At 36.9% G+C, this 22,145-nt stretch overlaps 2 protein-coding genes across 2 annotated transcripts; both read right to left on the bottom strand.

Annotated features, from left to right (window-relative positions):
• Window positions 1-4,811: 4,811 nt before the first annotated feature.
• Window positions 4,812-13,669, bottom strand: POC1B (POC1 centriolar protein B; the record flags this gene model as incomplete). The annotated part of the gene is made up of 7 exons (XM_010012347.1): window positions 13,503-13,669; window positions 12,575-12,754; window positions 11,166-11,273; window positions 10,130-10,245; window positions 9,646-9,779; window positions 8,836-8,904; window positions 4,812-5,007 (listed from the first exon to the last, which is right to left on the bottom strand). Coding segments are annotated over exons 1-7 (949 nt in total), but the record flags the coding sequence as incomplete, so codon positions are not given.
• Window positions 13,670-20,355: 6,686 nt separating this feature from the next.
• Window positions 20,356-22,107, bottom strand: GALNT4 (polypeptide N-acetylgalactosaminyltransferase 4). The gene has a single exon (XM_010012345.1). The coding sequence runs from the start codon at window positions 22,105-22,107 to the stop codon at window positions 20,356-20,358; it is 1,752 nt and encodes a 583-aa protein (XP_010010647.1).
• Between the last annotated feature and the right edge of the window lie 38 nt (window positions 22,108-22,145).

Genomic DNA, 22,145 nt, shown 5'->3' with positions numbered 1-22,145 from the left:
TGCTGTAGCTGAACCCAGGACAGTATTTTATCACCATACTATCATCTAGGTGTATCACAGCCTAATACATTTGCCCTCTCAGCATGATGAGGAATTTAAGGAATATTTCTCAGTATGGAAATATTATTCTTGTTATTTTATGAACTGACAAAATTCACAGAGGGACTAGATGACTTTTAAATCACCAAGAAGTCTGGTGTAGTAAGAAGAAATGAACTTTACTCTTCAACATTTTATCAGTAATACAACAGCAGCCTCACCAGAGACAGCATTAATTCCAACTCTGAAAGTGGACAAAATAAAGAAAACACACTTGCCTAGTGGCAGGTTTATATTTTAGTTGCCGAAAGTTCGCTGGATACAAGGGTTTTGCATTTTCAAAGACAAGGAACCTACCATTTCACCTGATGACTGTCAAAACTCTGGCTCAGCCAGAGCTGCTCACTCAGAAACATCTTCAGTGCTATTCCCACAAGCAAAAATGTATGCTAGGGTCCATACACCAAAACATACTTGGAAAAAACTTAACTTTAAAAAACAAGAAAGGGAAGACAGAACACTAACAGGCAAGTTAAAGGGCAGTGTCATGTATTAAAGGCTTTCAAAAACACTCTTCCAAAGCATTCCTTTAATTACCTGTTGAACTGGTATATAAGTATTTTTGTTCTCTTCTTCCAATATGATGCTATCACATTTTGATACACACAATAGAACACATTTGAGGGAAAGTTTCTACACATCCTTTCAGGTAAGGAATTACAGATTTCTAAAGACTGAAATAGAGTGAAATCAAACTATATTATTTAAAGAAAGTGAGAGGCAGGAATTAGGATCCCTGCTTAGGACAGAGAACTAGGGGAGGAACAAAAGAAGCAGGCCCAAATAAGTATGTGATTCTCAGCAGTAAGCTTTAAGTAAATTATTATGCCCCTACAGATATCCCTCTGTTGATTTTAATAAAGTATATCCAATCTCACAAACCCCCCTCACTTTATTTTTAAAATGCATTTCATAGGACAGTGCAGTCAGATCAAAAGCCTAAAAATTAATAAAATTAAAAGAGGAAGTTTTAAATTACTCACACAAAGTATTTCCTAGGAAAGTGATGTAGCTAGTTTTGAAATAGTCCCTCCAAACATATCAAGATGAATTTAGCTTTCAATTTGACTAAACATCATTCTCTGTGCTACAGGGGCCCTCAAGCTAAGCAACCCATATATTCTTACTTCTACTGCCACCTAGTGTATATTTGGATTTCCTTCCTCTAAGAAAATACAACTGAAATCACACTGAAAATTTTAAGATGAAACTAAATCAAGAGTAGCTTTTCATGCTCAAGATAGAAACTCTACACATCTTTATATGTTCAAACCTCAAAGATATGTTTTTAAAGGAAACATTTCTACATTCCATCTGCTTTGAAGATGTCTCCAGTGAATGAACATTTAATAACGCACAAACACAGGAAATAATACAGAAATACAGCTGGCACCAAGTGGAATGCATTTCTTTTGGTATACTCCACTAAAACTGCATTACTAATTAAACATATACATTATTTTCAAATACCTCCTAAAGTTCCTTGCTTCAAAGGGAGACAATGACTGGGATGTATCTCAGCTAAATTTAGATGTACTGCCAAACACTTGTTTTTGAGCTGGTAACCCAAGATTACTTCTATGGTCAATGAAAAAAAAAAGTAGGCACCTTTCAGAGAACAAGTCATTTCCTTATATTTCTAAATTGTCTGAATAATTGTAATGATTCTAAGCTTTAAACCTCTACTCAGTTGAATATTCAAGAATCACATTGATCAGTGCAATTTGAGAACACTTGTAAAGATTTGTAAATCAAGAACATGACAGTGCATTGAAATTCAAAGCTACTGATGGTTTGAAGAGGAGGAGATCAAGTAAGGAATTTCTTATATAAGTTAATTATGCTTCAAAATGCAGGCAGGGAGAGAGGAAAAAAGAAGTATCTTAAATATCACTGGCTCTGTGTATAGCTTGGAAGAGTGAATAGGAAGTTTTGAGAAGATGTGAAAGCACACTGAAGCTACATGTTTCAGTCACTACCCCGAGGGCAAGGTAACAGATGATATCTGTAATTCTTAATGCCCTTTTGTTAGCTGTTTTGTTCAAAACAACGTTTCCAACTGGCAATATGTGAAAACACTACAACTGTCTCTATGAACCCAGCTGAATAAATTCTGAGCAAAGCCAGCTTCATTTTGTGTATACTATTTTCCCAGAATCAAATCCTGGAATAGCAGGGACCTTGCCGCATTGAGGCAAGCAGGGACAGAGAAACAGTAACTGTCCAACAGCAGTAAGAAACCTGCAGTGGCATGAAACATTAAGACTTAAAAAAAGCATAGACAGAATCACTTCCCTCCTGAGTTCTGCCTGTGCATCTGTTGAACTTCTTGCATTCTACCACTTTGAATTTTTTCCTAAGGCAATCCATCTTCATTTCTGCTATAAAGGTGACTGAACTTAACCAGCTCAGCATAACTCAGGGCAATGTATTATAACAAATCTCAAGTGTCTCGATGACATTGTAATGGCTTGTAGCAAACTTTAAAAGGTCACATATACTTTTAAATATGACATATATGAACTGCCTCCTCTGCCTGCCTGTAACTCTTGCATATGCTACCAAGTCTCTTAAAATAGTTACTTTAGTTAAGATCAGTCATCTTCCCCTGTTCCTCATGAAAAAGAAAATAAACAGAAAGCAAGCAGTCCTGCATTTTCTCTGAAGTGCAGAGAAGATAATAGGAAAAACTGCTTAATTTCAATTGCTGCACTGTAATGGAATAGATCATCCAGAGTGACTGTGGAATCTCCATCCATCTTCAAGGCACCCTATCTAGACATGCTTATTTGAGAGCAAGATACTTTACAGGTAATATGTTGTTAATAGAAAACTAAACACAGCAGCCTTTTTTTAAAAAATCCTGAAATCAGGGTTGAAAATATACCACAAGTGTGCAAAACTTTGCTATGACAAGTGACAAAGCCATGAAGCCCTTTCACAACTACAACAACTAACCCAGAAGCCTATAAGCTACTACAAAGCTTACAGCCATGAAGAAACACAGACATTAGTTTAAGTGAAACCTGTTAAAGCTAACTGATAAATAATTTCTTGACCTTCAACTACCAAGTTTCCTTTATGTGCCCTTTCAGTATTGGTAACGAGGTGCTTCCTAGCCTTAGTTTAACTTTAGCTGGAATTCATTAACGCTTTTCCAGAGCTTCTCAATTAACCTGGAACCAGGGACAAGGGGAAAAAAAAATATAAAAGTCTGGAAAACTGCTTAGAAAACATTCATATTTTTGCCAAGCACCTGAACAGCAGAGGTCTGGAAAAGCTGATCTGAAAAGAAAGCAACAAACCTGGAAGCTATAAACAACTATGGGTTTTTAGCATGTGTTATAAGTGATTGCAATTTGAACACGTCTTAAAGCAAACTGTTGATGCAGCAAGAGTAGTTCAAACCTGCTGGCAGATGCTGTGATTGAGTTTGTCCTAGCACTGACCACCTATACTGAATGCTGCCACCAGTAAATTTAGCTTCACTCATTGACCTTACAATGAATATGACAGTCTGGCACAGGAGTTTGTTTATGAAGCTTGTCATACATCCAGTTTCCTGCTTTTGTTCTGACCAAAATGCTAAGCATCAGAAGGCTTCATATCCAACTTGACAACAGAATCAGACATACGAGAATAAATGATGGATTCTATAAGCATTCCCCTCCTCCACAAAAATGTTTTCAATCTTTACACTACTCATATTGCATATATTCATATTGCAAACAGACAAGAAATAAAGAAAAAAGCTCAATATCCTCAAATCTTGATGTTTTAAGTCTGAGCAGGAAACAAATGCCACGGCAGAAATATCTGCATTTTTTTTATGAACAAATCCAGGTAATGGTGAATTTCTATAGCACTCTCTTTAGTGTATGACAAAACCCAAGAAGTTCCTAGATTTATATCAGGACAGCTCTTGGACATTAGAGGCACTTGGAGAATATCAAAGACGAGACAAACATATAGGTAATCACCATGCAGAAGCTAGTCAGATCTACTAAGAACAGTCACAAGTTCATCCCTGGGGTTTTAGCACAACCAATGGTCTTGTCTAAGGCATAGTAATGTCTACCTACTTAGCACAACTTTCAGACAACCTGACAAACACAGGATTTTCCAAATACAGACACAGAATATTTGACATTTCACTTTGGTTCCCTAATTCCCAATACTTCCAAGGGTTGCTGGAAGAAGATTTCACCGTAAAGTAGCTGAAGAATTAAATTATAAGGAAATCAGACTACACAGTGACATAAAATACAGTATTAGCCTAGAAAGGCCTTCTGAACTTTTAGACAGACATCAAGATCTTCTCACAATACCTAAAGGTCTTGGAAAGAAGGACAACTTTTGATAATCAAGTATTTGACTTTCAGTAATAATGCCACCTTGTCATGCTTATAATGACATATTTTGAGTAGTATCCTAAAGCTCATAGATTCGGATATCTTCCACAACAGTTGCCATGTTTCTTCAGGAACCAGACTATCAGCTATGTTTTGTTTAAATTAGGTGTAGAGTACAGACTTACAGAAGAAGCATGAAAGGAATTCACCAGGACAAATCTGACAGCATCAGCTAGCCTAGTAACTTACATATTTCCATTAAGGTTATGTATAATACTTTGGAAGCAACCATAACAACAAAAAGCTCTTTGGTATACACAGAACATACTTAACTATAAATGCTAGACAGATAGTGTTTACAAAAGCTTCTGGTTTCCTGTATTTGAGTACTTATTGCACTTACCTCAACTGACTGTATTTTTTCACCATGGAGATGAGGTGACCTTGGGTAAATATCAAGAAGATGAGGAGGATCATCAAGATTTGTTCTTCTAATATGGTGTTTAAGAACTTCTTTATAATCAAATGAATCAAAGTTGGTTTTCCATAGTAATACCTGTAAGGAGCCATCATATCAATAACTACTTGAAAGCTATTCAGTGCCCAAAACATAACTACTCAGTGAAGTCTGTTATTACTAATAGATCACTACATCAGAATTAGCCTGCCATCATCATTTAGTCTGTCTTTACTACAACACAGGCACTTCCCCAAAGTACCCTGTGCTTTAAGTCTAACAAATTTAGTTTAATCTATTTAAATATATATACATCTGAAAGATGTTTCAACACTCATAAAACAAAGCAAACTTCTGTCCCACTGAACTGTACAAGTTATTTTTTCTGCCAAATCAAGGGATCATATACTATCAATTTTATTTCCACTATAAAGGCTTGCAGGTCAAACAAGAAAGTTTGAGGGCAAAAGAGAAATTACAGAGTTCCATAGAACTCTAAAGCACTTGGTTCCAGTGTTGTAGCAAAAGGAATCTGTTTTCTGAATCTTGTCCAATTACATTCAAGGTAGAAACAACATCCAACAGTCAGATATGCCCAATGCAGTTCAAAACACTTAAAAGAAGGTAGTTTCCGAAAGTGCATTGTTGGTTTTTATATCTACTCCCTAAATTAGAGGGGACAAATGTGGGACCATGATCAGACTGAAAACTGTCCAGCCAAAAATATTTTTGACAACCATTACAAATATTTTTTAGAAATTAATAACTAGACATAAACAACACAAATCACGGATTTGTTCACAGAAATTCCAAGTGACTAAATCATTTTTAATATATTCCTAAGTAGCTGCATTGTACAAGTTTGTTTCAGGTTTAACATTCTTCATAACTCTGTTGAGTGCAGGACCCTAACTATGCACTGGGAGATACAGTGCACCTACAAAGAGGAGCCCAAACTATTTCAGACATCAGCATCAGTGAAAACAGGATGCATGGATCTTGGTACAAACTATTCAAACCTGCCTCAGAACCTGGTACAGTTAAGTTCTAGGTTAGTTGATGCACAGCAGCTCACTGTGCTGTGAGAGAGGTCCCGGTTTCTCTCACTCCTCAGCTGTGTAGTTCCACTACCTCCATCAATCAGTCCAGCATAAAGTTATTCATATTTTTATCTGGATTTTCCCCATTTTTTCAAGCTAACTTTCTGCTGGTTTAGCAATTAGAACTGTCACTTACAAGAGTAAAGGCAGCAAAAGCAGGACCTTTCAGTGGGGAGCATTTGAGCTGCTTGAGCTCTACATGTTTCATTCTGCTCTGAAGTGGAAGGCCATGCCATTGCAGCTTCACCATCACAGGTAACAAAATTAGTAAGAGTAAAAACAGCACTGAAACGACTGTATATACCTTGAGTATCTCAAGTGCAATGCAAACAGTATTAAAGCAACTATGCACAACCCTACAAAAATAGCTATTCCAGAAGGAAGTATTTCCCTTTATGTCAAGGTAGTCAGACACAGTAGTGTTGTCTCCTCTATATAGTAAGAGCTGAATTAACAGCACAGGCTACTACCTTCCAAAGGAATAGGTATAACTTTGCTCTTTCACTTAAAAGTAAAAGGTTTTATGTCTTCCATGGAAGCAGGTAAATGAAATAATTTGTTTTGTGCACATATAGCCAGGAAGTGTGAAGAACATGAACTTCAGAGCTCTACATGTTTCAGTCTTTCTGATTGAGGAAAGAAGCACACAGAAAGAAACAGTGCTTGTTTCAAATACTTAATATGCTTCTGAGCAAAGCTTTCAGCTGGCTCTGCACCAACCAAAAAGAAACTTGAAACTAGAAGCAGAGATACTGGTTTTCCTTCTTTCATGAGGAAGAAGAGATTTTATCTGTTGTTTGAAAATGTGACAGTCTTCAAATAATAACTCAATTTTATCACAATGAGTTGGGAAAAAGTCCCATAACTATTTTCCTGGCAGACCTGGTAGAGGACTGTGGACAGGTCAGCAAAAAAAGTACACATATGCATACACCAATAGAAATTGGACACTGAGGAATAATGCTCTTATGTTTACTAAAAAGATACATACATAGGTAGTTACCACATAATGTTTAGCAATGCACATTTTAAAACTTACAATACAAAATTGAAAGTTATAGCAAAATAAGTAGCCCTCTCCCACTGGAATGTTCACAGGAAAAAGGGGAAAAACTTCAACAGATAAAAACATGCCTTTCTGCAAGGTAAATAAAACCAGGATTCACTATTAGACCTTTTAGGACCTGGCTACTTTTTTAATTCAACATTTACTTAAGACAGCACTTCCTGATGAAATTGGATCTTCCCTCTCATGCATTCAGTATGAAACCACTATACTGAACTGCTGTTACAGATTTTGCACTATAATACCTACTCACCCCAAGATCCCACATGCCACCAGCTTTACAGTATGGAGTCCTCCACTGTGACTCCACTGAACACACATGTCATTCAGGGGATCCCAAATTCAAAGGAACCTTGCAGTAAGACAGGCACTCCTAGGGTATGTTGGCATTTATTTCAGAGGTTGAGTTAGGCTTAATACTGTAGGTCCTTTCCATCATCATAGCTTCTCAGATGGATCTTCTGTCATATGGCCTAGTTTAATACATGCACTTCAATTCCTCCCAAGTTAATTGTCATAATACCAATTGTCATAAAACTCAAAAGTAAGTATTCATGAGAAGTAAGGTAAACAATTCAGGATTACGTAGAAATCAAAGCTTCATTCTGAAACTGAAAAATTCTCATTAAAAACCAAAACCCTTTGGTACAGAAAATAAAAGATCAGACTAGTGGCTCAAGGAATTAGTATCTTTTCTCCATACTTAGGACTTTTTTCTGCTTGTAAAATTAATATTGGGAGTTTGCTAGTGTTTTCACTTGTCCAATAACTGCAAGTCTTGGCACTGGTTCTTTTTAATAGTTGGTGACAGAAAGCAATGAGTCCTTTCAAGTCATTCTAGAAAGTGTTACCTGAAGTGCTACCTGAAGTGACAAGTAAAAACCAGAAAAAGACTGTATTCTTTCTAATGATAAAGTTTTTAATTGAAAAGTATTTATTATATCCCAAGACTGTCTCTGTTTCCCTGCTGAAACATACTTCAAACTCCACAAAACAGACTATAAACACGATTTATGGTAAATTCAGATGATCTTAATTTCTACAGTGTGGCTTTGTATGTCTACATCAAGATTTTAGCTTTTCATAACAGGAAGCAATGAAAAACAAATAATATTAAAAAATATTTCAGACTATGAAACTCTCAGCCTTGGGCTACAAAGTTTTTTTCTCTTTGGAGAGTGTAAAGACCTGATAGAAATTATTTCAAGCTTCATAGTGTTTTTGTAATTATGAGATTTATCACAGCAGATGAAGATTAATTGTATGATTTGCTGTTTAACCTTTTTTTTGTTTTAAATGCTCAAACAACTCTTCCCTGTATGAAATCTAATACTTTGCTAATTTGCATTAGTGAAATTGCAAAGCCAACAATTTTCCCAATTCTAGCAAAGTTTTCCCAGTAGTACAAGTCAATACTTACGATTACAGAGTAGTAACTTTAAAAGAAGTGAAAACCTAACGGAGAGTGTAGGTTTTAATACTAGTTGCAACCCAACTACTTTGTTGACACTGAATTGTGACACTTAAAATATTTTTGTTAAAAAAAAAAAAAATAATCATTCCTTTATTTTAATACATAGAACAGAAATGGATAGCATTACGGTCATCTCATCACAACATCCAGTTGAAAGTCTATGTAACACACTGCTAGACAGAATACATGTCAGCATGCTGTAATTAGCATGGTACTGTGACATACTACATTTAACTCCCATCCACTGTAACAAACATTACAGCTATTAAAGAGACAATACCACAAACCTGAGCGTCTGCTCCACCTGAGGCAAATTTTTCCCCTTTTTTTGAAAAAGCCACAGAAAGTACAGGTCCCTGAAGGGAAAAAAAAAAAATCAGCATACAGTAAAGTTATGCTATTACCATAATCGCGGTATTTTAATACAATGAGAAAGAGACTTATGCCACTATCTAATATAAATAAATTTTTCAATCTTAATAAAGGAACAGTCTAACTGTAGTGAAATTTTTGCAGAACAACTTGACTGAAGAGTTGATATTGTTTATCTTTGAAAGATGCTGTATTACAATTACTACAATCAATACTAGGAAAATAGTGGCATTTTCCTTAGATTTTATGCTTTAACTCTGCGATGAAGAGTTATCAAATATATATTATATAACTCTATGTGTTTCAGTGCTTCATTACCAAAAGTAGCATTTTGCATTAAAAAGAAAGGGAGAAAACATCTGCTGTTCTTCACAAAACTTCTTTTCCGTAAGTCTCCCTGGTTTTAGCACTGTTTTTCAAGAGACAAAGACTACTGTGCCAAATAATTGATTATGACAATCAAGAATTAATTCAGAACACAATATATTACTTAACATTAAGCATGCATAAAACATTGACAGATTAACTGCACAGTCAAAGGTAAAACTGATGCATTTCTTTATGCACTTGTGATTAAGGTGTATTAATACAACTCTACGCTGTCCACTAAAGCTTATCTGCAAAGCACAGGATACAAGACACAATGGCATAAGTGTTATCTTCCCTTTGAAAAGTTACCAAATAATCTATTAAGGTCTCCATTTAAATAGGATTATTGTGTATACCTTGTGCCCATGAAGAGTGTAAATAAGTCTTCCCTCTAACAGGTCCAAAATCTTAAGGGTACCATCATCAGAAGCAGTGATGAGATAATTACCAGAAGGATGGAATGATACACAGTTAACTCCTGCTCTGTGAACTGATTTACAGAAGACAATATTCAAAGACTGTAGGTATCTATTAACAGGAAATGCAGACTTTATTTCTTTGCTATTTTCTACTTCCCAGAGAACAAACTACTTCATTTAAGGGAAAAACAACTTAAGTGCTGGAGCATAGCACTCTCCAAAGTAATTGCTTAGTTCTGTTCTAAGAATTGAGATAAGCATTGCAAAGGAATAATCACAATTCAGACTGGATTTTTAATGTTGCTAGACTACAAAAAGGTTCTTTACAATATGACTTGTTTCTCTACTTGCCCCATTAAGGAATGAGATCATATAACCTAAATAAATCACACTGAATTGCACAGAGCTCCATTGTTTTTACCTTTGTAATGCTGCAGTAGCTTGTTCATTCGAATATCCCACAGTCTCACCGTATGATTGGAACCTGCAGAAGCTATACACGTACCACTTGGGTTGAAATCCACAAAATTTGCAAATCTAAATATAATTAATGAAAACAAATTAATTACATGTTTCCATAGAAATACTGGGGGCGTGTGGGCATACATATGCATGCACACACATATATATACACACCACATTAACACTGAGTTCCCACAAACTTGTGTGGAATCAAATAAGTTATTTTAAGCAAGTGAAATAAGCATAAGAAAACAAGATGTGCATGATAAATCAGTCTGTATAATCTGGCTTTTGTTAAAAAGATAATATAATTGTTCTTACTGAAATTTTCAGATCGTGTTGGAATACAAAGCTCCTAGAAGGATGTGCTGCAAAGAGTTTGTAAGCAGAAAGTAAAATAATTTGGTCTAAGAAGAGAATATCTAGCTATAACAATCTTTTAGCCTAGAAAAAAAGATAGATAGATAGTTTTCTGCAGCTCTTTATTCATGAGAAGGCAGCCATGAAAATAGTAAAGTAAATATACAAGACATATTCCATTGCCTTTGTTAATTAAAACGCTGGTTCCAAGATGTTTAAGAAAACTACAGATAAGTAAATGCAATTATTTTCTAAACCTAAATAAGGCATGTCACTCAAGCCAACATAGTACTGTTTTCACCAACAAGTGAAGAATTCTTAAACTTCACTTCTTGTTGAAGGACCCAGTACCAAAAAGCATTATTGAAACAAAGCAAAACCATGAAAACCTTCAAAAATCCAAGAACAATCTGACTTCTCTCTAGTTTATTTCTTGATTATTAGAAAACAGCTTGGTAGGTACAATCAGTTAAACTCTTTAGAACAATGTGATAGGAATTATTTTAGTTTACATGGGTGGTAGAAGTTTGATCTATTTTCAGACATAATATATATAGATGTTATGAACTAAAACATGAACTAAGTCTCAAGAAAATTACACACTTTCATTTCTCCTTTTTGCTAGTAACACTTACCCTTCATAATCTAAGAGGCTCTCAATACAAGTTTTATTTCTTGTATCCCAGATCTTAACAGATTTATCCTCACTGCAAGATACTATTAATCTTCCATCAGGTGAAAATCTGGAACATGCAAGTGTGTACATTACTACACAACTGATACAACCTAGATTAGCATTAGAGACACAAGTTCCAAAACACCAGAACCAAGAAAGCCCATTTGGAACTAAAATGTGTAACATTTAAAGGACATTTGAATTTCTCAAATTTCTCATGGAGTAATAAAACTGAAAAGAAAAGCTTCTCTCCCCTGCTCCTGCCCCCTTCGTTTCACAGTCAACTACAGTTAAAAACAGAGCCATAAGCAGGGAGGGTGGAGTGGATAACAGCAGCCTAAGGTTCTCACTTCAGATGCAAAGAGATTGCTATAGAAAACCATAGACAAAAAGACAGAGGACACAGTAGAACCTTGTGTTCCAGTTTTAACCTACATATGTATTCCCCTGTGAGTTCTCTCTAGATTTACAAACTATCAGCAAAACATTCATGATTATTCCTAGCCTAGCAGACTAGGTCTTTAAACAAGAAAATTGATTCGTGTTAATTTCGCCAACCATTATTATTTCTCATATGAAGCAACTGCACAAGGACATTAGAACACAGTTCAAGAACTTTAACATACAATTTCCTAGAGCTTTTACTTTAAACAATCAGATACTTTAGAGCTTTGTAGGGCTCTGCACAGTGTTAAATTTCTTTCTCACAAGGTTTAAATCAGGTCTCTCTTAGCTGCAGATTTTCCATATTAATGGAGGAGAGGGGAAAAAAAATAAAAAAAAATAATAAAAAAAAAAGAACAATCTTTTCTTGGCTGTGAAGAGCTGCCCTGCCTTTAAATAGAGTGCAAATCTTAACTTGGAGTACAAAGGCCATTTATATTTCACCTTTTCCAATTACATAAGCTTAACTCATTTTGACTCATGACCATTCTTTTATACTGCTATGATCCAAGAATAGTTGAGAAAACCCCTACTGTGCATAATACACCTAAAAACAAGTGAATCTCTGAAATAAGTTAATACAGCACAGAAACATACAAGACTGCAGAAAGACAGCATACAGACTAAAAAATGAATACAGAAGACTCTATTTGTCCTTTAAAGTAAAAGAATTAACACCCAGCAACAAATTTAATATGTAGACATATTAACACATAAAGCAAGCTTTTAGACTTCAGCCAGGAGATATATATGTATATATCTCTAACGTGTGTGCATACAATTGATTTATTTAAATGTCATTATTAGTGATAAATCATCATTTATCATTCCCAGATATTTCTTCTCTTAGTTCTGCCCTGGGAGATAGAACCCCTTTGTAAGTAGTTCTGCTTCTTTACAAACAGAATAAAAACCAACACTTACTTGGCATGGCATACCCAGCGAGTGTGTTGGAATAGGGAAAACAAAAGGCATGGATGGCGAACACTCCATATTTTTATTGATTTATCATTGGATGCTGAAACTAGAAAGTGGCCATCATGAGAGAAGCTCACGCTACGAACAGATGCTATATGACCTTTCAGTACCGATGATTCGCCATGACTAGTGGGGGGAAAAAAAACAAAACCCAAGACACAAAACACAATTATATTGAACTGACTGAAACCCCGTGAAACTCAAAGTTAACATATTTGGCATTTTATGCAAATGAAAAAGCAATGTATACAGGTTTAATCTTAGTTCTGCCAATATTTTTTACTTATTTGAATATTAATTACTAGAATAACATTTCTCAAAGCAATTGTATGACCAGTTTTGGAGAACAGTGCAATTCACTAGCAGCATTAGCCTCCATACTTGAAAGAGAATTTATTATATTTTTGAAACAGTAATCTACAAAATGCTTTAAAGTTTAAGTAACACCAGTCTTTATAATATCATTTTTAATAGCTCATAATCATCACTACCTGAGAACAGTCTAAAGCAATTCAAAATTTTTTTCCAAACCCACTATTTTTTGTTTCCTTTGTCACTTGTCTCCCCAAAATGAAGTGCAGCCATACAATCCTTATTAAAAGAAATACATAGTTTAAGCCAGAAATACTACTAAGCATAGTCCTACGCACATGAAATTATGGCCTCTGAATTGCTATATCTTTGAAACTACAGAATATTCAGTAAAGAACAGAGTAACACAGTAAAGAACTGTGTTGTTTACGCTCCCTAATCTCTGTTTCTGTCAAAGCCCAAGGATACAGGAAGGAAAGAGAAACTTTTCTTGTGTAAAAACTCAATTATTCATGTTGTACATTAATGAAACTCATAGCCAGCATTGCCTTGTTATACTCACATGCAAGGAATCCATAGTCTGACAGTACGATCCCGAGAAGCTGAAGCAAGTAGCTGCCCATCTGGTGAGTACTGTACGCTGGTCACTGCTTCTGCATGGCCTACAAATTTGTAAGCTCTGCATTGTGCCTTCAGTTTCCACACCATAAGAAACCTATCCAAAGAGGAAGTAGCTGGCAAGAAATAAAAGATACTATAAGCCTACTCACTCTTAATAGAAAAATCAGGGCTAATGCCTATGGATTTGGAATACCCAGTGAACTGACTGTGTATTAGGGGGAGGAAGAACTTATTAGGTTTTAATAGATACTTGGCCTAAGCAGATGCCTGGCAGCCAGCAATGCCAACACCAGGCTTTTGGAGGGATATCAGAGGACAAGGAGTAAAGGATAATCCTTAACAAGTAGCTCTCCCAAACTGGCTTACAAGTACTTTAAAGACATAGAACAAAAAATACAAAGCAGAACATCATGCACATTCATTAAGCATGAATCCAGATTTAGCATTACCAAATACTAAGAACAACAGACAAATTCTTCAGTGATCTCACTTTGATCTCCGAGATGGAATTTGTTTCAAACATCAAATGCTTAACTTTGAAAAGACAAGCCAACTTAAATTCAAGATATCATTTCTAACACTTCAGATTTCTATACAGAAGTGAATATCTAAATACTATAATCCTATTTTAGTACATTTGTCTAGTTCAAAACACGATGTAAAGTTGTCAGTCTAATAATAGAAATTTTTCAGTCACTGTACAGGTGGACCATACATTTGAGAAGGCAGGCATAGCTTTTACCAGAGCTTGATTTTCAGGAAACTATAAGCAGCAATAACAATAAGCAGTTGAATTAAACTGACAAGTACGATATTTCTACAATCCTATTATCTTCATCTCTGCTAAGTGCTAGCATGCAGGACAAATGAAAACAAGGGATTCACACTCCCACCTGTGTTATAAAATCTCTACCCCTAGTATAGAAAGCGATGAAGAGGAAGAACAGTAACCTCCTGGAAGTTGAAAAGGACATTAAAATAATGGCTTTTTCTCTTCCCATCCTCTTTCGGGCACCAACATAGGACAAAGGAATGAAGTTTATTAGCACGTGTGTCAAGTCAAGCCTCAAACAAAATATTAGGTATTAAACTCTCTTTAGGGATTTGGCACAGAGATACTGATTTTACTCTGCAAAGACTAGCTTCTGGTAAAATATATGGGTATAGAGAGAGTCTGGTCCCACATCAGTAGGCCTAAATTTGACACATAAGTACAGGATATTTCTCGCCTCCAACTTTTCAGAACTCTATTTTACAGTGGGCTTTTTCTAACTGTACTTGAACAATTTCTTTCTTCCCTTTGATTCAGAAAGATGTGACCTAGAGTTGCATAAAACAGAAAGGAAAAAGTGAAATGTAAGCTAAAACAGAATTTGAAGGCATCAGGTTGGAAACGTGGACCAGACAAGACTGATGGCTTCCAAAACAAATAATGCATGAACTTCCAAGTACCTGTGGTACCTTATGAACTGCCTGTAGCCCTCTTTGCTTTCAGTTCTGAGAACTAGAGGAAAACATCTTCCTTGTTCTCCCTCTGGACTCCGTGTTGCCTAGGCTCATGCAGCATTCCCTCTCCATCCTTAGGTAGGTTTCTCTCTTGAAACCACCCGCTCATTACTGTGACACTCAAAGATATTACTATCTCCGATACTGCAGTTCCAGCCCAACTGATACCACTCCAGGGGTGATGGAAGACAGAAGAGTGCTGCCCAGGAAAGCGTGAATAACTGACAGACCTGCTGCAGAATTATTTTCCTAAGGCACACAGGCTGATGTGACTCTGTATCTGTACCCCTCTCTCATGCTGTTAATCCAGACAAAGAAACTCTAAGCCAAAACTCTAAGCAAAACTCTGAATCTATATTCAGCTTTGGCCCTATCCTGCCCAGGAAACCAAGGCCCTTTACCCTTAACAAGCCTCAGCCAAGTTATTCCCCCTTCAAGTAGGCTGAAATCCATTTTGGCGCATATGGCTAACTCCCAAGTATTTTGCTGTAACAGCAAACATTTTATCATAGCTAACCATATGCACTAAATACAAGAGTATATAGGGCAATGACGTTGCCAGCAGTCATTTTCATTATTAATACTAATCTTAAGAACAGTTGTATTCATCAAAAATATGCTATTACTATTATCAAATAAACTTCTCTATTTCTCTTTTTATTCCATTTTAAGGGATTTTGCCTACTTTATAACAATGCTTGCTCCTCCAGTTCTCAAGCACAGTATCTTAAGGATTGCTCTTCAATCCTTTATGCATTTATCTCTCCTTGAGTCCATGTTGTCCATGCATTTAAGTGTTCAAAAGAAGGGGAACAAGGACCATGCAGAACAGATTACACATGAGGTCTTACAGTTATGCAGACCAGACACAGTTGATGCACTGTCAGCACCTGCCAAGTATTCCAGCAACCTACAATCTGACTTTCAACTACCAGACCACCAGTAAATGGTCCACAACAGATCTCCAGGGCTAATTTAAAGTATTGGAACTGAAATAAAAGAAACACAGGTCCAGAAGAATTTCTTTAAGATGGGCTGTACAACAAACGGGTCTGTTGCACTTGCTCTTCAGAGAAACCATGACATAACCAGAACCAAGTTTAGAGGTGAAAGACAAAATTTGTCTTCGCCATAGTAATGAAAATATTTGATCAACTGCAAAATATAACCAGCAAGAAGAAAGCTGAATATTCCTACTGAGCTGAATCCAATTTAAAACGGAATCTAGTTTATAAATCCAGTGCCTTTCCCCCCCCCACTTTCTTTCTTAAAGTCAGCGCTTTCTGTACACACCCAAGTATAGCTGACGCATCAGTAGTTAATTTGCTTTTCTGGTGATGAGTCATAACAGAATTGAACACCAAATAATAGACTTAGCCTTATGCAAAGGCCAAGTTTACACATGGCTTTGCTGTGGTTCTGTAAACAGATATCTGGGCTTCACATATGCCATGAAAAAAATTTATGGTATTTGCAATGAAACAAAGTTCAATTTATATGGTGTGAATATTTATGGCGTGAATATTTATGGCATACATTTTCACATGTACACACGTACATATGAAGACATGTGGGGACAATGGAAACTATTTGATTATTGCCAAAGAGAAGTAACTGCTTGGCTGGAGAAGAAAGAATTAAAGAAGAAACAAAGTACATTGTGCAATCAAGCAGAACAACCCAGCTGGCTGAGGAGGAGAGAGCATAAGATACCAAAACACCTGGCTGAGGAGGAGAGAGCATAAAGATAAGGAACTGTTCTGGGACTGATTGTGAGACGACGAGAAGTGTTAAAAAACAAACTATAAGTCAGGAACTAAACATAATAAGCTACAAATAGAATGGTGTGAAAGCTAGAGCAATAGGTTAAAAATAACAGTTGTTAGAATGGTATAAAAGTTAGAGCAATAGGCAATAAAGTGACTCACTGCACGAAGATGCTCTGGGTCCATGCTGATTATACGCCACAAAGACACAAGTTGCTGCAATATGGAATTACCATTACACTCCCATTTCCCAGAGTAGCACAGTACTGACTATATGAAAGTTGTGCAAAGATCAGGAAAGACATAATCAGACAGGCTCTAACAGCTAGATGTACCTTTTGGTCATCCTTTTCCCCTACCAAAATACTGAGACACCCCAATATAATTAAATCAGTGCAAGAATTACAGGTCAGATGGAGTACAGGACTGTGTACATGGTGTGTGTATGTGAATATTCAACCACCACCACCGATCCAAAACACACATTTAACAGGAACTCTGCAAATCTCAGCGTAATAAGGTGCAACATCCCAATATAAACACATTTAACAGTGATTTGCAAGATTTCCTACTTGGAGGAAAACAATTATTAATTGAACCTCTGTTAAAGGAACCAATCTGGAATACTAAGCACAGTGGATAAATTACAAGGAACTTTTAATAACTACCATAAATTCAAGTTCATGTCTGTTTTTATTATATGTTGTATGTACTTACACAGGTGGAAGAGAAATGAAAAGAGTCAGCATGCTAGCCAACATTTAATTATCAGTCTGAATTTTATTTTTTCAAAAGAACCTCCAAAGCCCTCCCACATTTATTCAGTGTTAAGTTTACATTCAATTTCTTTAAAGTCACTTAAAATCAGTAGTTTAAAATATATACAAGTGTTTCCCAAATTTAGAAAGTCTAACAGAATAGAAAATCTTTCAGAGTTTCAGATTTTCCAGAAATCTGTACACATGAAAAAAAAACTGGATTGGATTATTTCTGTAGAATTGCTTCAGCTCAGTCCAGAACTAGTGGAACTTGAAATGTTAAGGTCAAGAGGCAGATTCACTTAGAATTATTGCTTAAATAGATAAGGAACACTTTGAACGTCAGTTGTTACATGAAGGTAGCTCTTCATATGAAATGTCGTTTTTGCCATGTGCTAAAAAAGTTAATTGTATAAACGTTGCATAGTCTATATTCACACCATTTAATTACTTTCATCTGAGGAAACACACACTGCACATACAACTTATGCTCTACAGTGTAGGACAACCCAGGCCTTTTTCCTGTCATTTCTACTGAATGTAACAGTCTACAGCAAGCTTTCCACAAAAGCACACAGTTTACGTGATTTATTGCCCCCACTACATAATGACTGTCTGCCTTTTAAAATTTGATAAATGGTTCATAACTTGTAGGTCCACAAAAGAAATTCCTTGCTGCACAGTGGAATGGAATTTTTCAGGAATTTCTCCCTTAAATAGTAAAGAGATTCCCTTAAAAAAAAAAAAAAAAAAAAAAAAATAAATCAAATTGTAAGTAACCTCCTAAAAATATAACCTCCTAAAAATAACTTATCGACTTAAAACAGCTCATGCCACACAGTGGAGAGCATTTTTTAGCAAGATTCAATGCTACATCCCCACCTCCAAATTTTCTTCTTGTTCCACTTCTACCTTAGTCTGCTTCCACCCAAACCTCTCAACTCTTTAAAGCCATCTGAATTTACTCTTGCTTTATTATTTTTGGCAAATCTTCAATTATTCCACATCTCACTTTTCCCTTTTAACCCTTCTAACACTTGCAGCAAATGCACACCTACTACCTTCCTCGAGTATTCAGAGTATTCAGTATTCTCACTAGCTCAAATCCCTACCTACTAGCCTCATGTCAAGAGCTACTACACTGTGGCTACTGAAGAACATTTATCACTTCAGTGAAAGTAATCAAAAAAGCTGGAATGCCCAAAATATGAAGGTAAGTGTTCAACTTCAGTCACATAAAACTAAAACACACAGATACTAATGCAAGATTTTTTTTCTCCAAGTACACAACAGACCTATTGTATCCGCTGACTATGATCACACTCAAAACAGTTTAGTGACAAAATTCAACAATCAATATTCTTCAAAAGTCAGCATAACATGATACAGAAAACATTCTAAAGTTGTTCTGTGAGCCACCTAACAAACAAATCTTGGTTTGCTCCAAGCTGCCCTTTGCCTTTTCAACTCCCCTCATTTCAGGAACTCCAGCTTCCCAACCTTACCTAAGGTCTCCCATGGTACTATTGTAACTAGAAAAAGGAGGCATATGCTGCGTTATTTCAAAACTCTACCTAGGGCTGATGCCAAAATATATAACGCAAAACAAAACAGCCCAAGTTTTCCTCTGCGTCTCCTTCCTCTACCTCGCCAACACACAAAAAAAAGGATACATGGTATAGTCATAGAATGGTTTGGGTTGGAAGGGACCATAAAGATCATCTAGTTCCAACCCCCCTGCCATGGGCAGGGTCACCTTCCACTAGGCCAGGTTGCTCAAAGCCCCGTTCAACCTTAGTCACATAAGCTATGTCTCCCTAGGATGTCAGGCTTAACATAGGAAAGCTTACACAGAGGCAACATAAATGTTAAATACATAGCCAAGAAACAGCAGCAGCTAATGCAATTCTGTGCTTTCTTTTCTTCTCTGTTACCTTCCAAGAATTTTTACTTGTAGCCATCCCTATCTCTTCCCATTTGTAGTACCACTGGCATGTCCTTGGTTCCACTGCTACCACGCTTTTCTCTAAACACACAAGAGCTCCTGACTGACTCTCATGAGGTAAGTTGTCTGGAATAGGCACATGGCTGCAAAGCAGTGCCACAGCCCATCTACTGAAAAAGCCTTCCTTTTCTTCAGTGTAATACAGCTAGCTGTCACCCTGAAGAGTATGTAAATTCCCAGAAAACCACAGAACACTACAAGGCTTAAGATTCAACTTTCCACATCAATGTTGATTCAATCACATGCTACTGTAGCATTACTGAGGGTGTTAGATACATATGTTATCATGTATCTGCAACATAGGTCAGTTAATTCCACCCCAAGAACCTTAACTTTTACTTCTGTAAGTGAAGATTCTTTACTTTCATATAACATTAAACCTACAAGGTAATGTGTATCATTTTTTCAAGGAAAAAAAAAAAATAAAATTAAAATACCTCCTCAGTCCACTCAAAAGCCTTTGTTTTACCATAATCAAGACAGACCAAAGTAAGAAAATAATGGATCAAAATTTTACAAAAATAAAAGGCATTAGATCTGTATTCAGTGATTTAGAAACTAAATCCCAGTATTTACTTATGCTTTCCATACACTTCACCACAGAAAATATGGTTTCTACATCACTACAAACACTTCTGAAGACATTCCAAGATATACAGTCAAAACCATATACCTTGGAACACAACCAAAATTGCGATCTGCTCACGCACTTAAAAACCCTGGAGATACAGTCCATTCAACTCATAGTCCCAGCAGTGATTATTTCTCAAATTTCCAAATCTGATTTTTATCTGCAGCATTACAAGTTCTCATTTGCACATCAGCACGCCCCTCAGTCGTACGGTAAGCAGTAAGGCACTTTCCTGAATGAGGATGATAAATAGTCCCATCTTCTTTGAAATGCCATATAATAATTTCTGGGACAGGAGATCCATCTTTTGGGCAGCTTCTCATACCTATGAAGTCTTCGTGCTCAGGGACTTCAGCACATAGCTCAGTTACAGAGTTAAATCTAATCTCCTTATTTGATGTGTATTCAAAAAATTGATTTCCTCCCTGACCATGACATCCGAAGAGAGAAAGGTGAGCGCCAGTAGGATTATGTTCTGGTAAGACATAATCGAGGCATTCCGAAGCTATTCCCGCACTGCGGATAGCACCATGCCAGCCAGGGCGATCTTCTGGTACATGCAACTCAGCAAATATGTTCTTTAAATACCAGTTAAAACTCTTGCATTTCAAACGCTCTCTTAGTGTCTTTCTTTCAGAAATATCCCCATAGTTTTCTTTTCTTGCTGAAGGATTTCTGTTGTAGAAATGCTCTTTGTACTCATCCATCCACACCTCAGCAGCACGTGCTGTGTTCTGAAGGAAATTTGGCCTAGCATAGGGTGCACGCTTTGGAAACACATGACCCACATGGGAGCATGGATGAATTTCCAACATGCCTCCACACTGCCAAACCCTAAATGACAATTCTAAGTTCTCCCCTCCCCAGACATCCATTCCTGTATCGTAGGTACCCAGGTACTCAAAATACTTCTTGCTGACAGCAAACAAGCCACCAGCCATAGTTGGGGATCTGATTGGGTCTGTCTCAGATTTGCGCCTGAGACGCTCATGTTTAGGCACCAAGTGCCACTGGAATGTCAGCCTCCAGTCAAACCCCCCAATCATGGGCTCTGCCGTTTGCATGTAGTATTCGAATGTTTTCCAGTCAATGGTGTCAATGACAGGACAAACAATAACTGTCTCATTCTCAGCAATCCTCTCGAGCAGTGGTTCCAGCCAGCCAGAGACACATTCACAGTGACAGTCTAGAAATGTGAGGACATCACCAGTCGCAAAGGTAGCACCAATTAAGCGTGCGCGAACCAATCCTTCTCGTTTGTTCGTTCTTATCAAACGGACTCTTTTCAGAGTGCTTATGTATTTTTCAAGTTCAGTCTTCAAATACAGTTTATCACTCAAGTCATCCACCAGTATAATTTCTTTTAGAAGCACTGAAGGCGATGTTTCAAGAACACTATGTACTGTCCTCAGCAACGTTGACCAGGCTTCATTGTAAAAAGCGATTATAACAGATGTTGTGGGTAGTTTTCTGTAGTTGTAAGACTTACTTTTACAGCTACTCAGTCGATTATCTTCAATGTGCCGGTGGAGAGAGATTTTATCACTCAAATAAATATTAATTGCATACTTCTCAATCAGATCTTCTTCCTGCTTCTTTTCCTCAGGACTCAGCTGCAGGCGAGAGGGCTTGCCCCATTCTCCTGGGGCATAAGGATCAGGCGGGGATTTGTCATAAACTGGACGAGCCAAATCCACAGCTTCTTCTGCTCTGTCAGAAAAGCGCCTCTCCCATTTCCCTTTGGTGATGCTCTCTCCGGCGAGAGAAGCACTGAAGGAAGACACCGACAGCTCGACCACAAAGTAAGCGATCATCAAGAAGCCGAGAAACACGCAGCTTTTGCGGACCCACGTCCATCTTCTCGCCAGACGGATCCTCATGGTAGGCGATTAACAGCAGCTCCTAGCAAAGAGGAGCT

This window comes from Nestor notabilis, unplaced genomic scaffold (genome assembly GCF_000696875.1).
Source record: "Nestor notabilis isolate BGI_N333 unplaced genomic scaffold, ASM69687v1 scaffold30863, whole genome shotgun sequence".
NCBI lineage: Eukaryota > Metazoa > Chordata > Aves > Psittaciformes > Psittacidae > Nestor > Nestor notabilis.
This window is presented reverse-complemented; position numbering and strand designations above follow the sequence as displayed.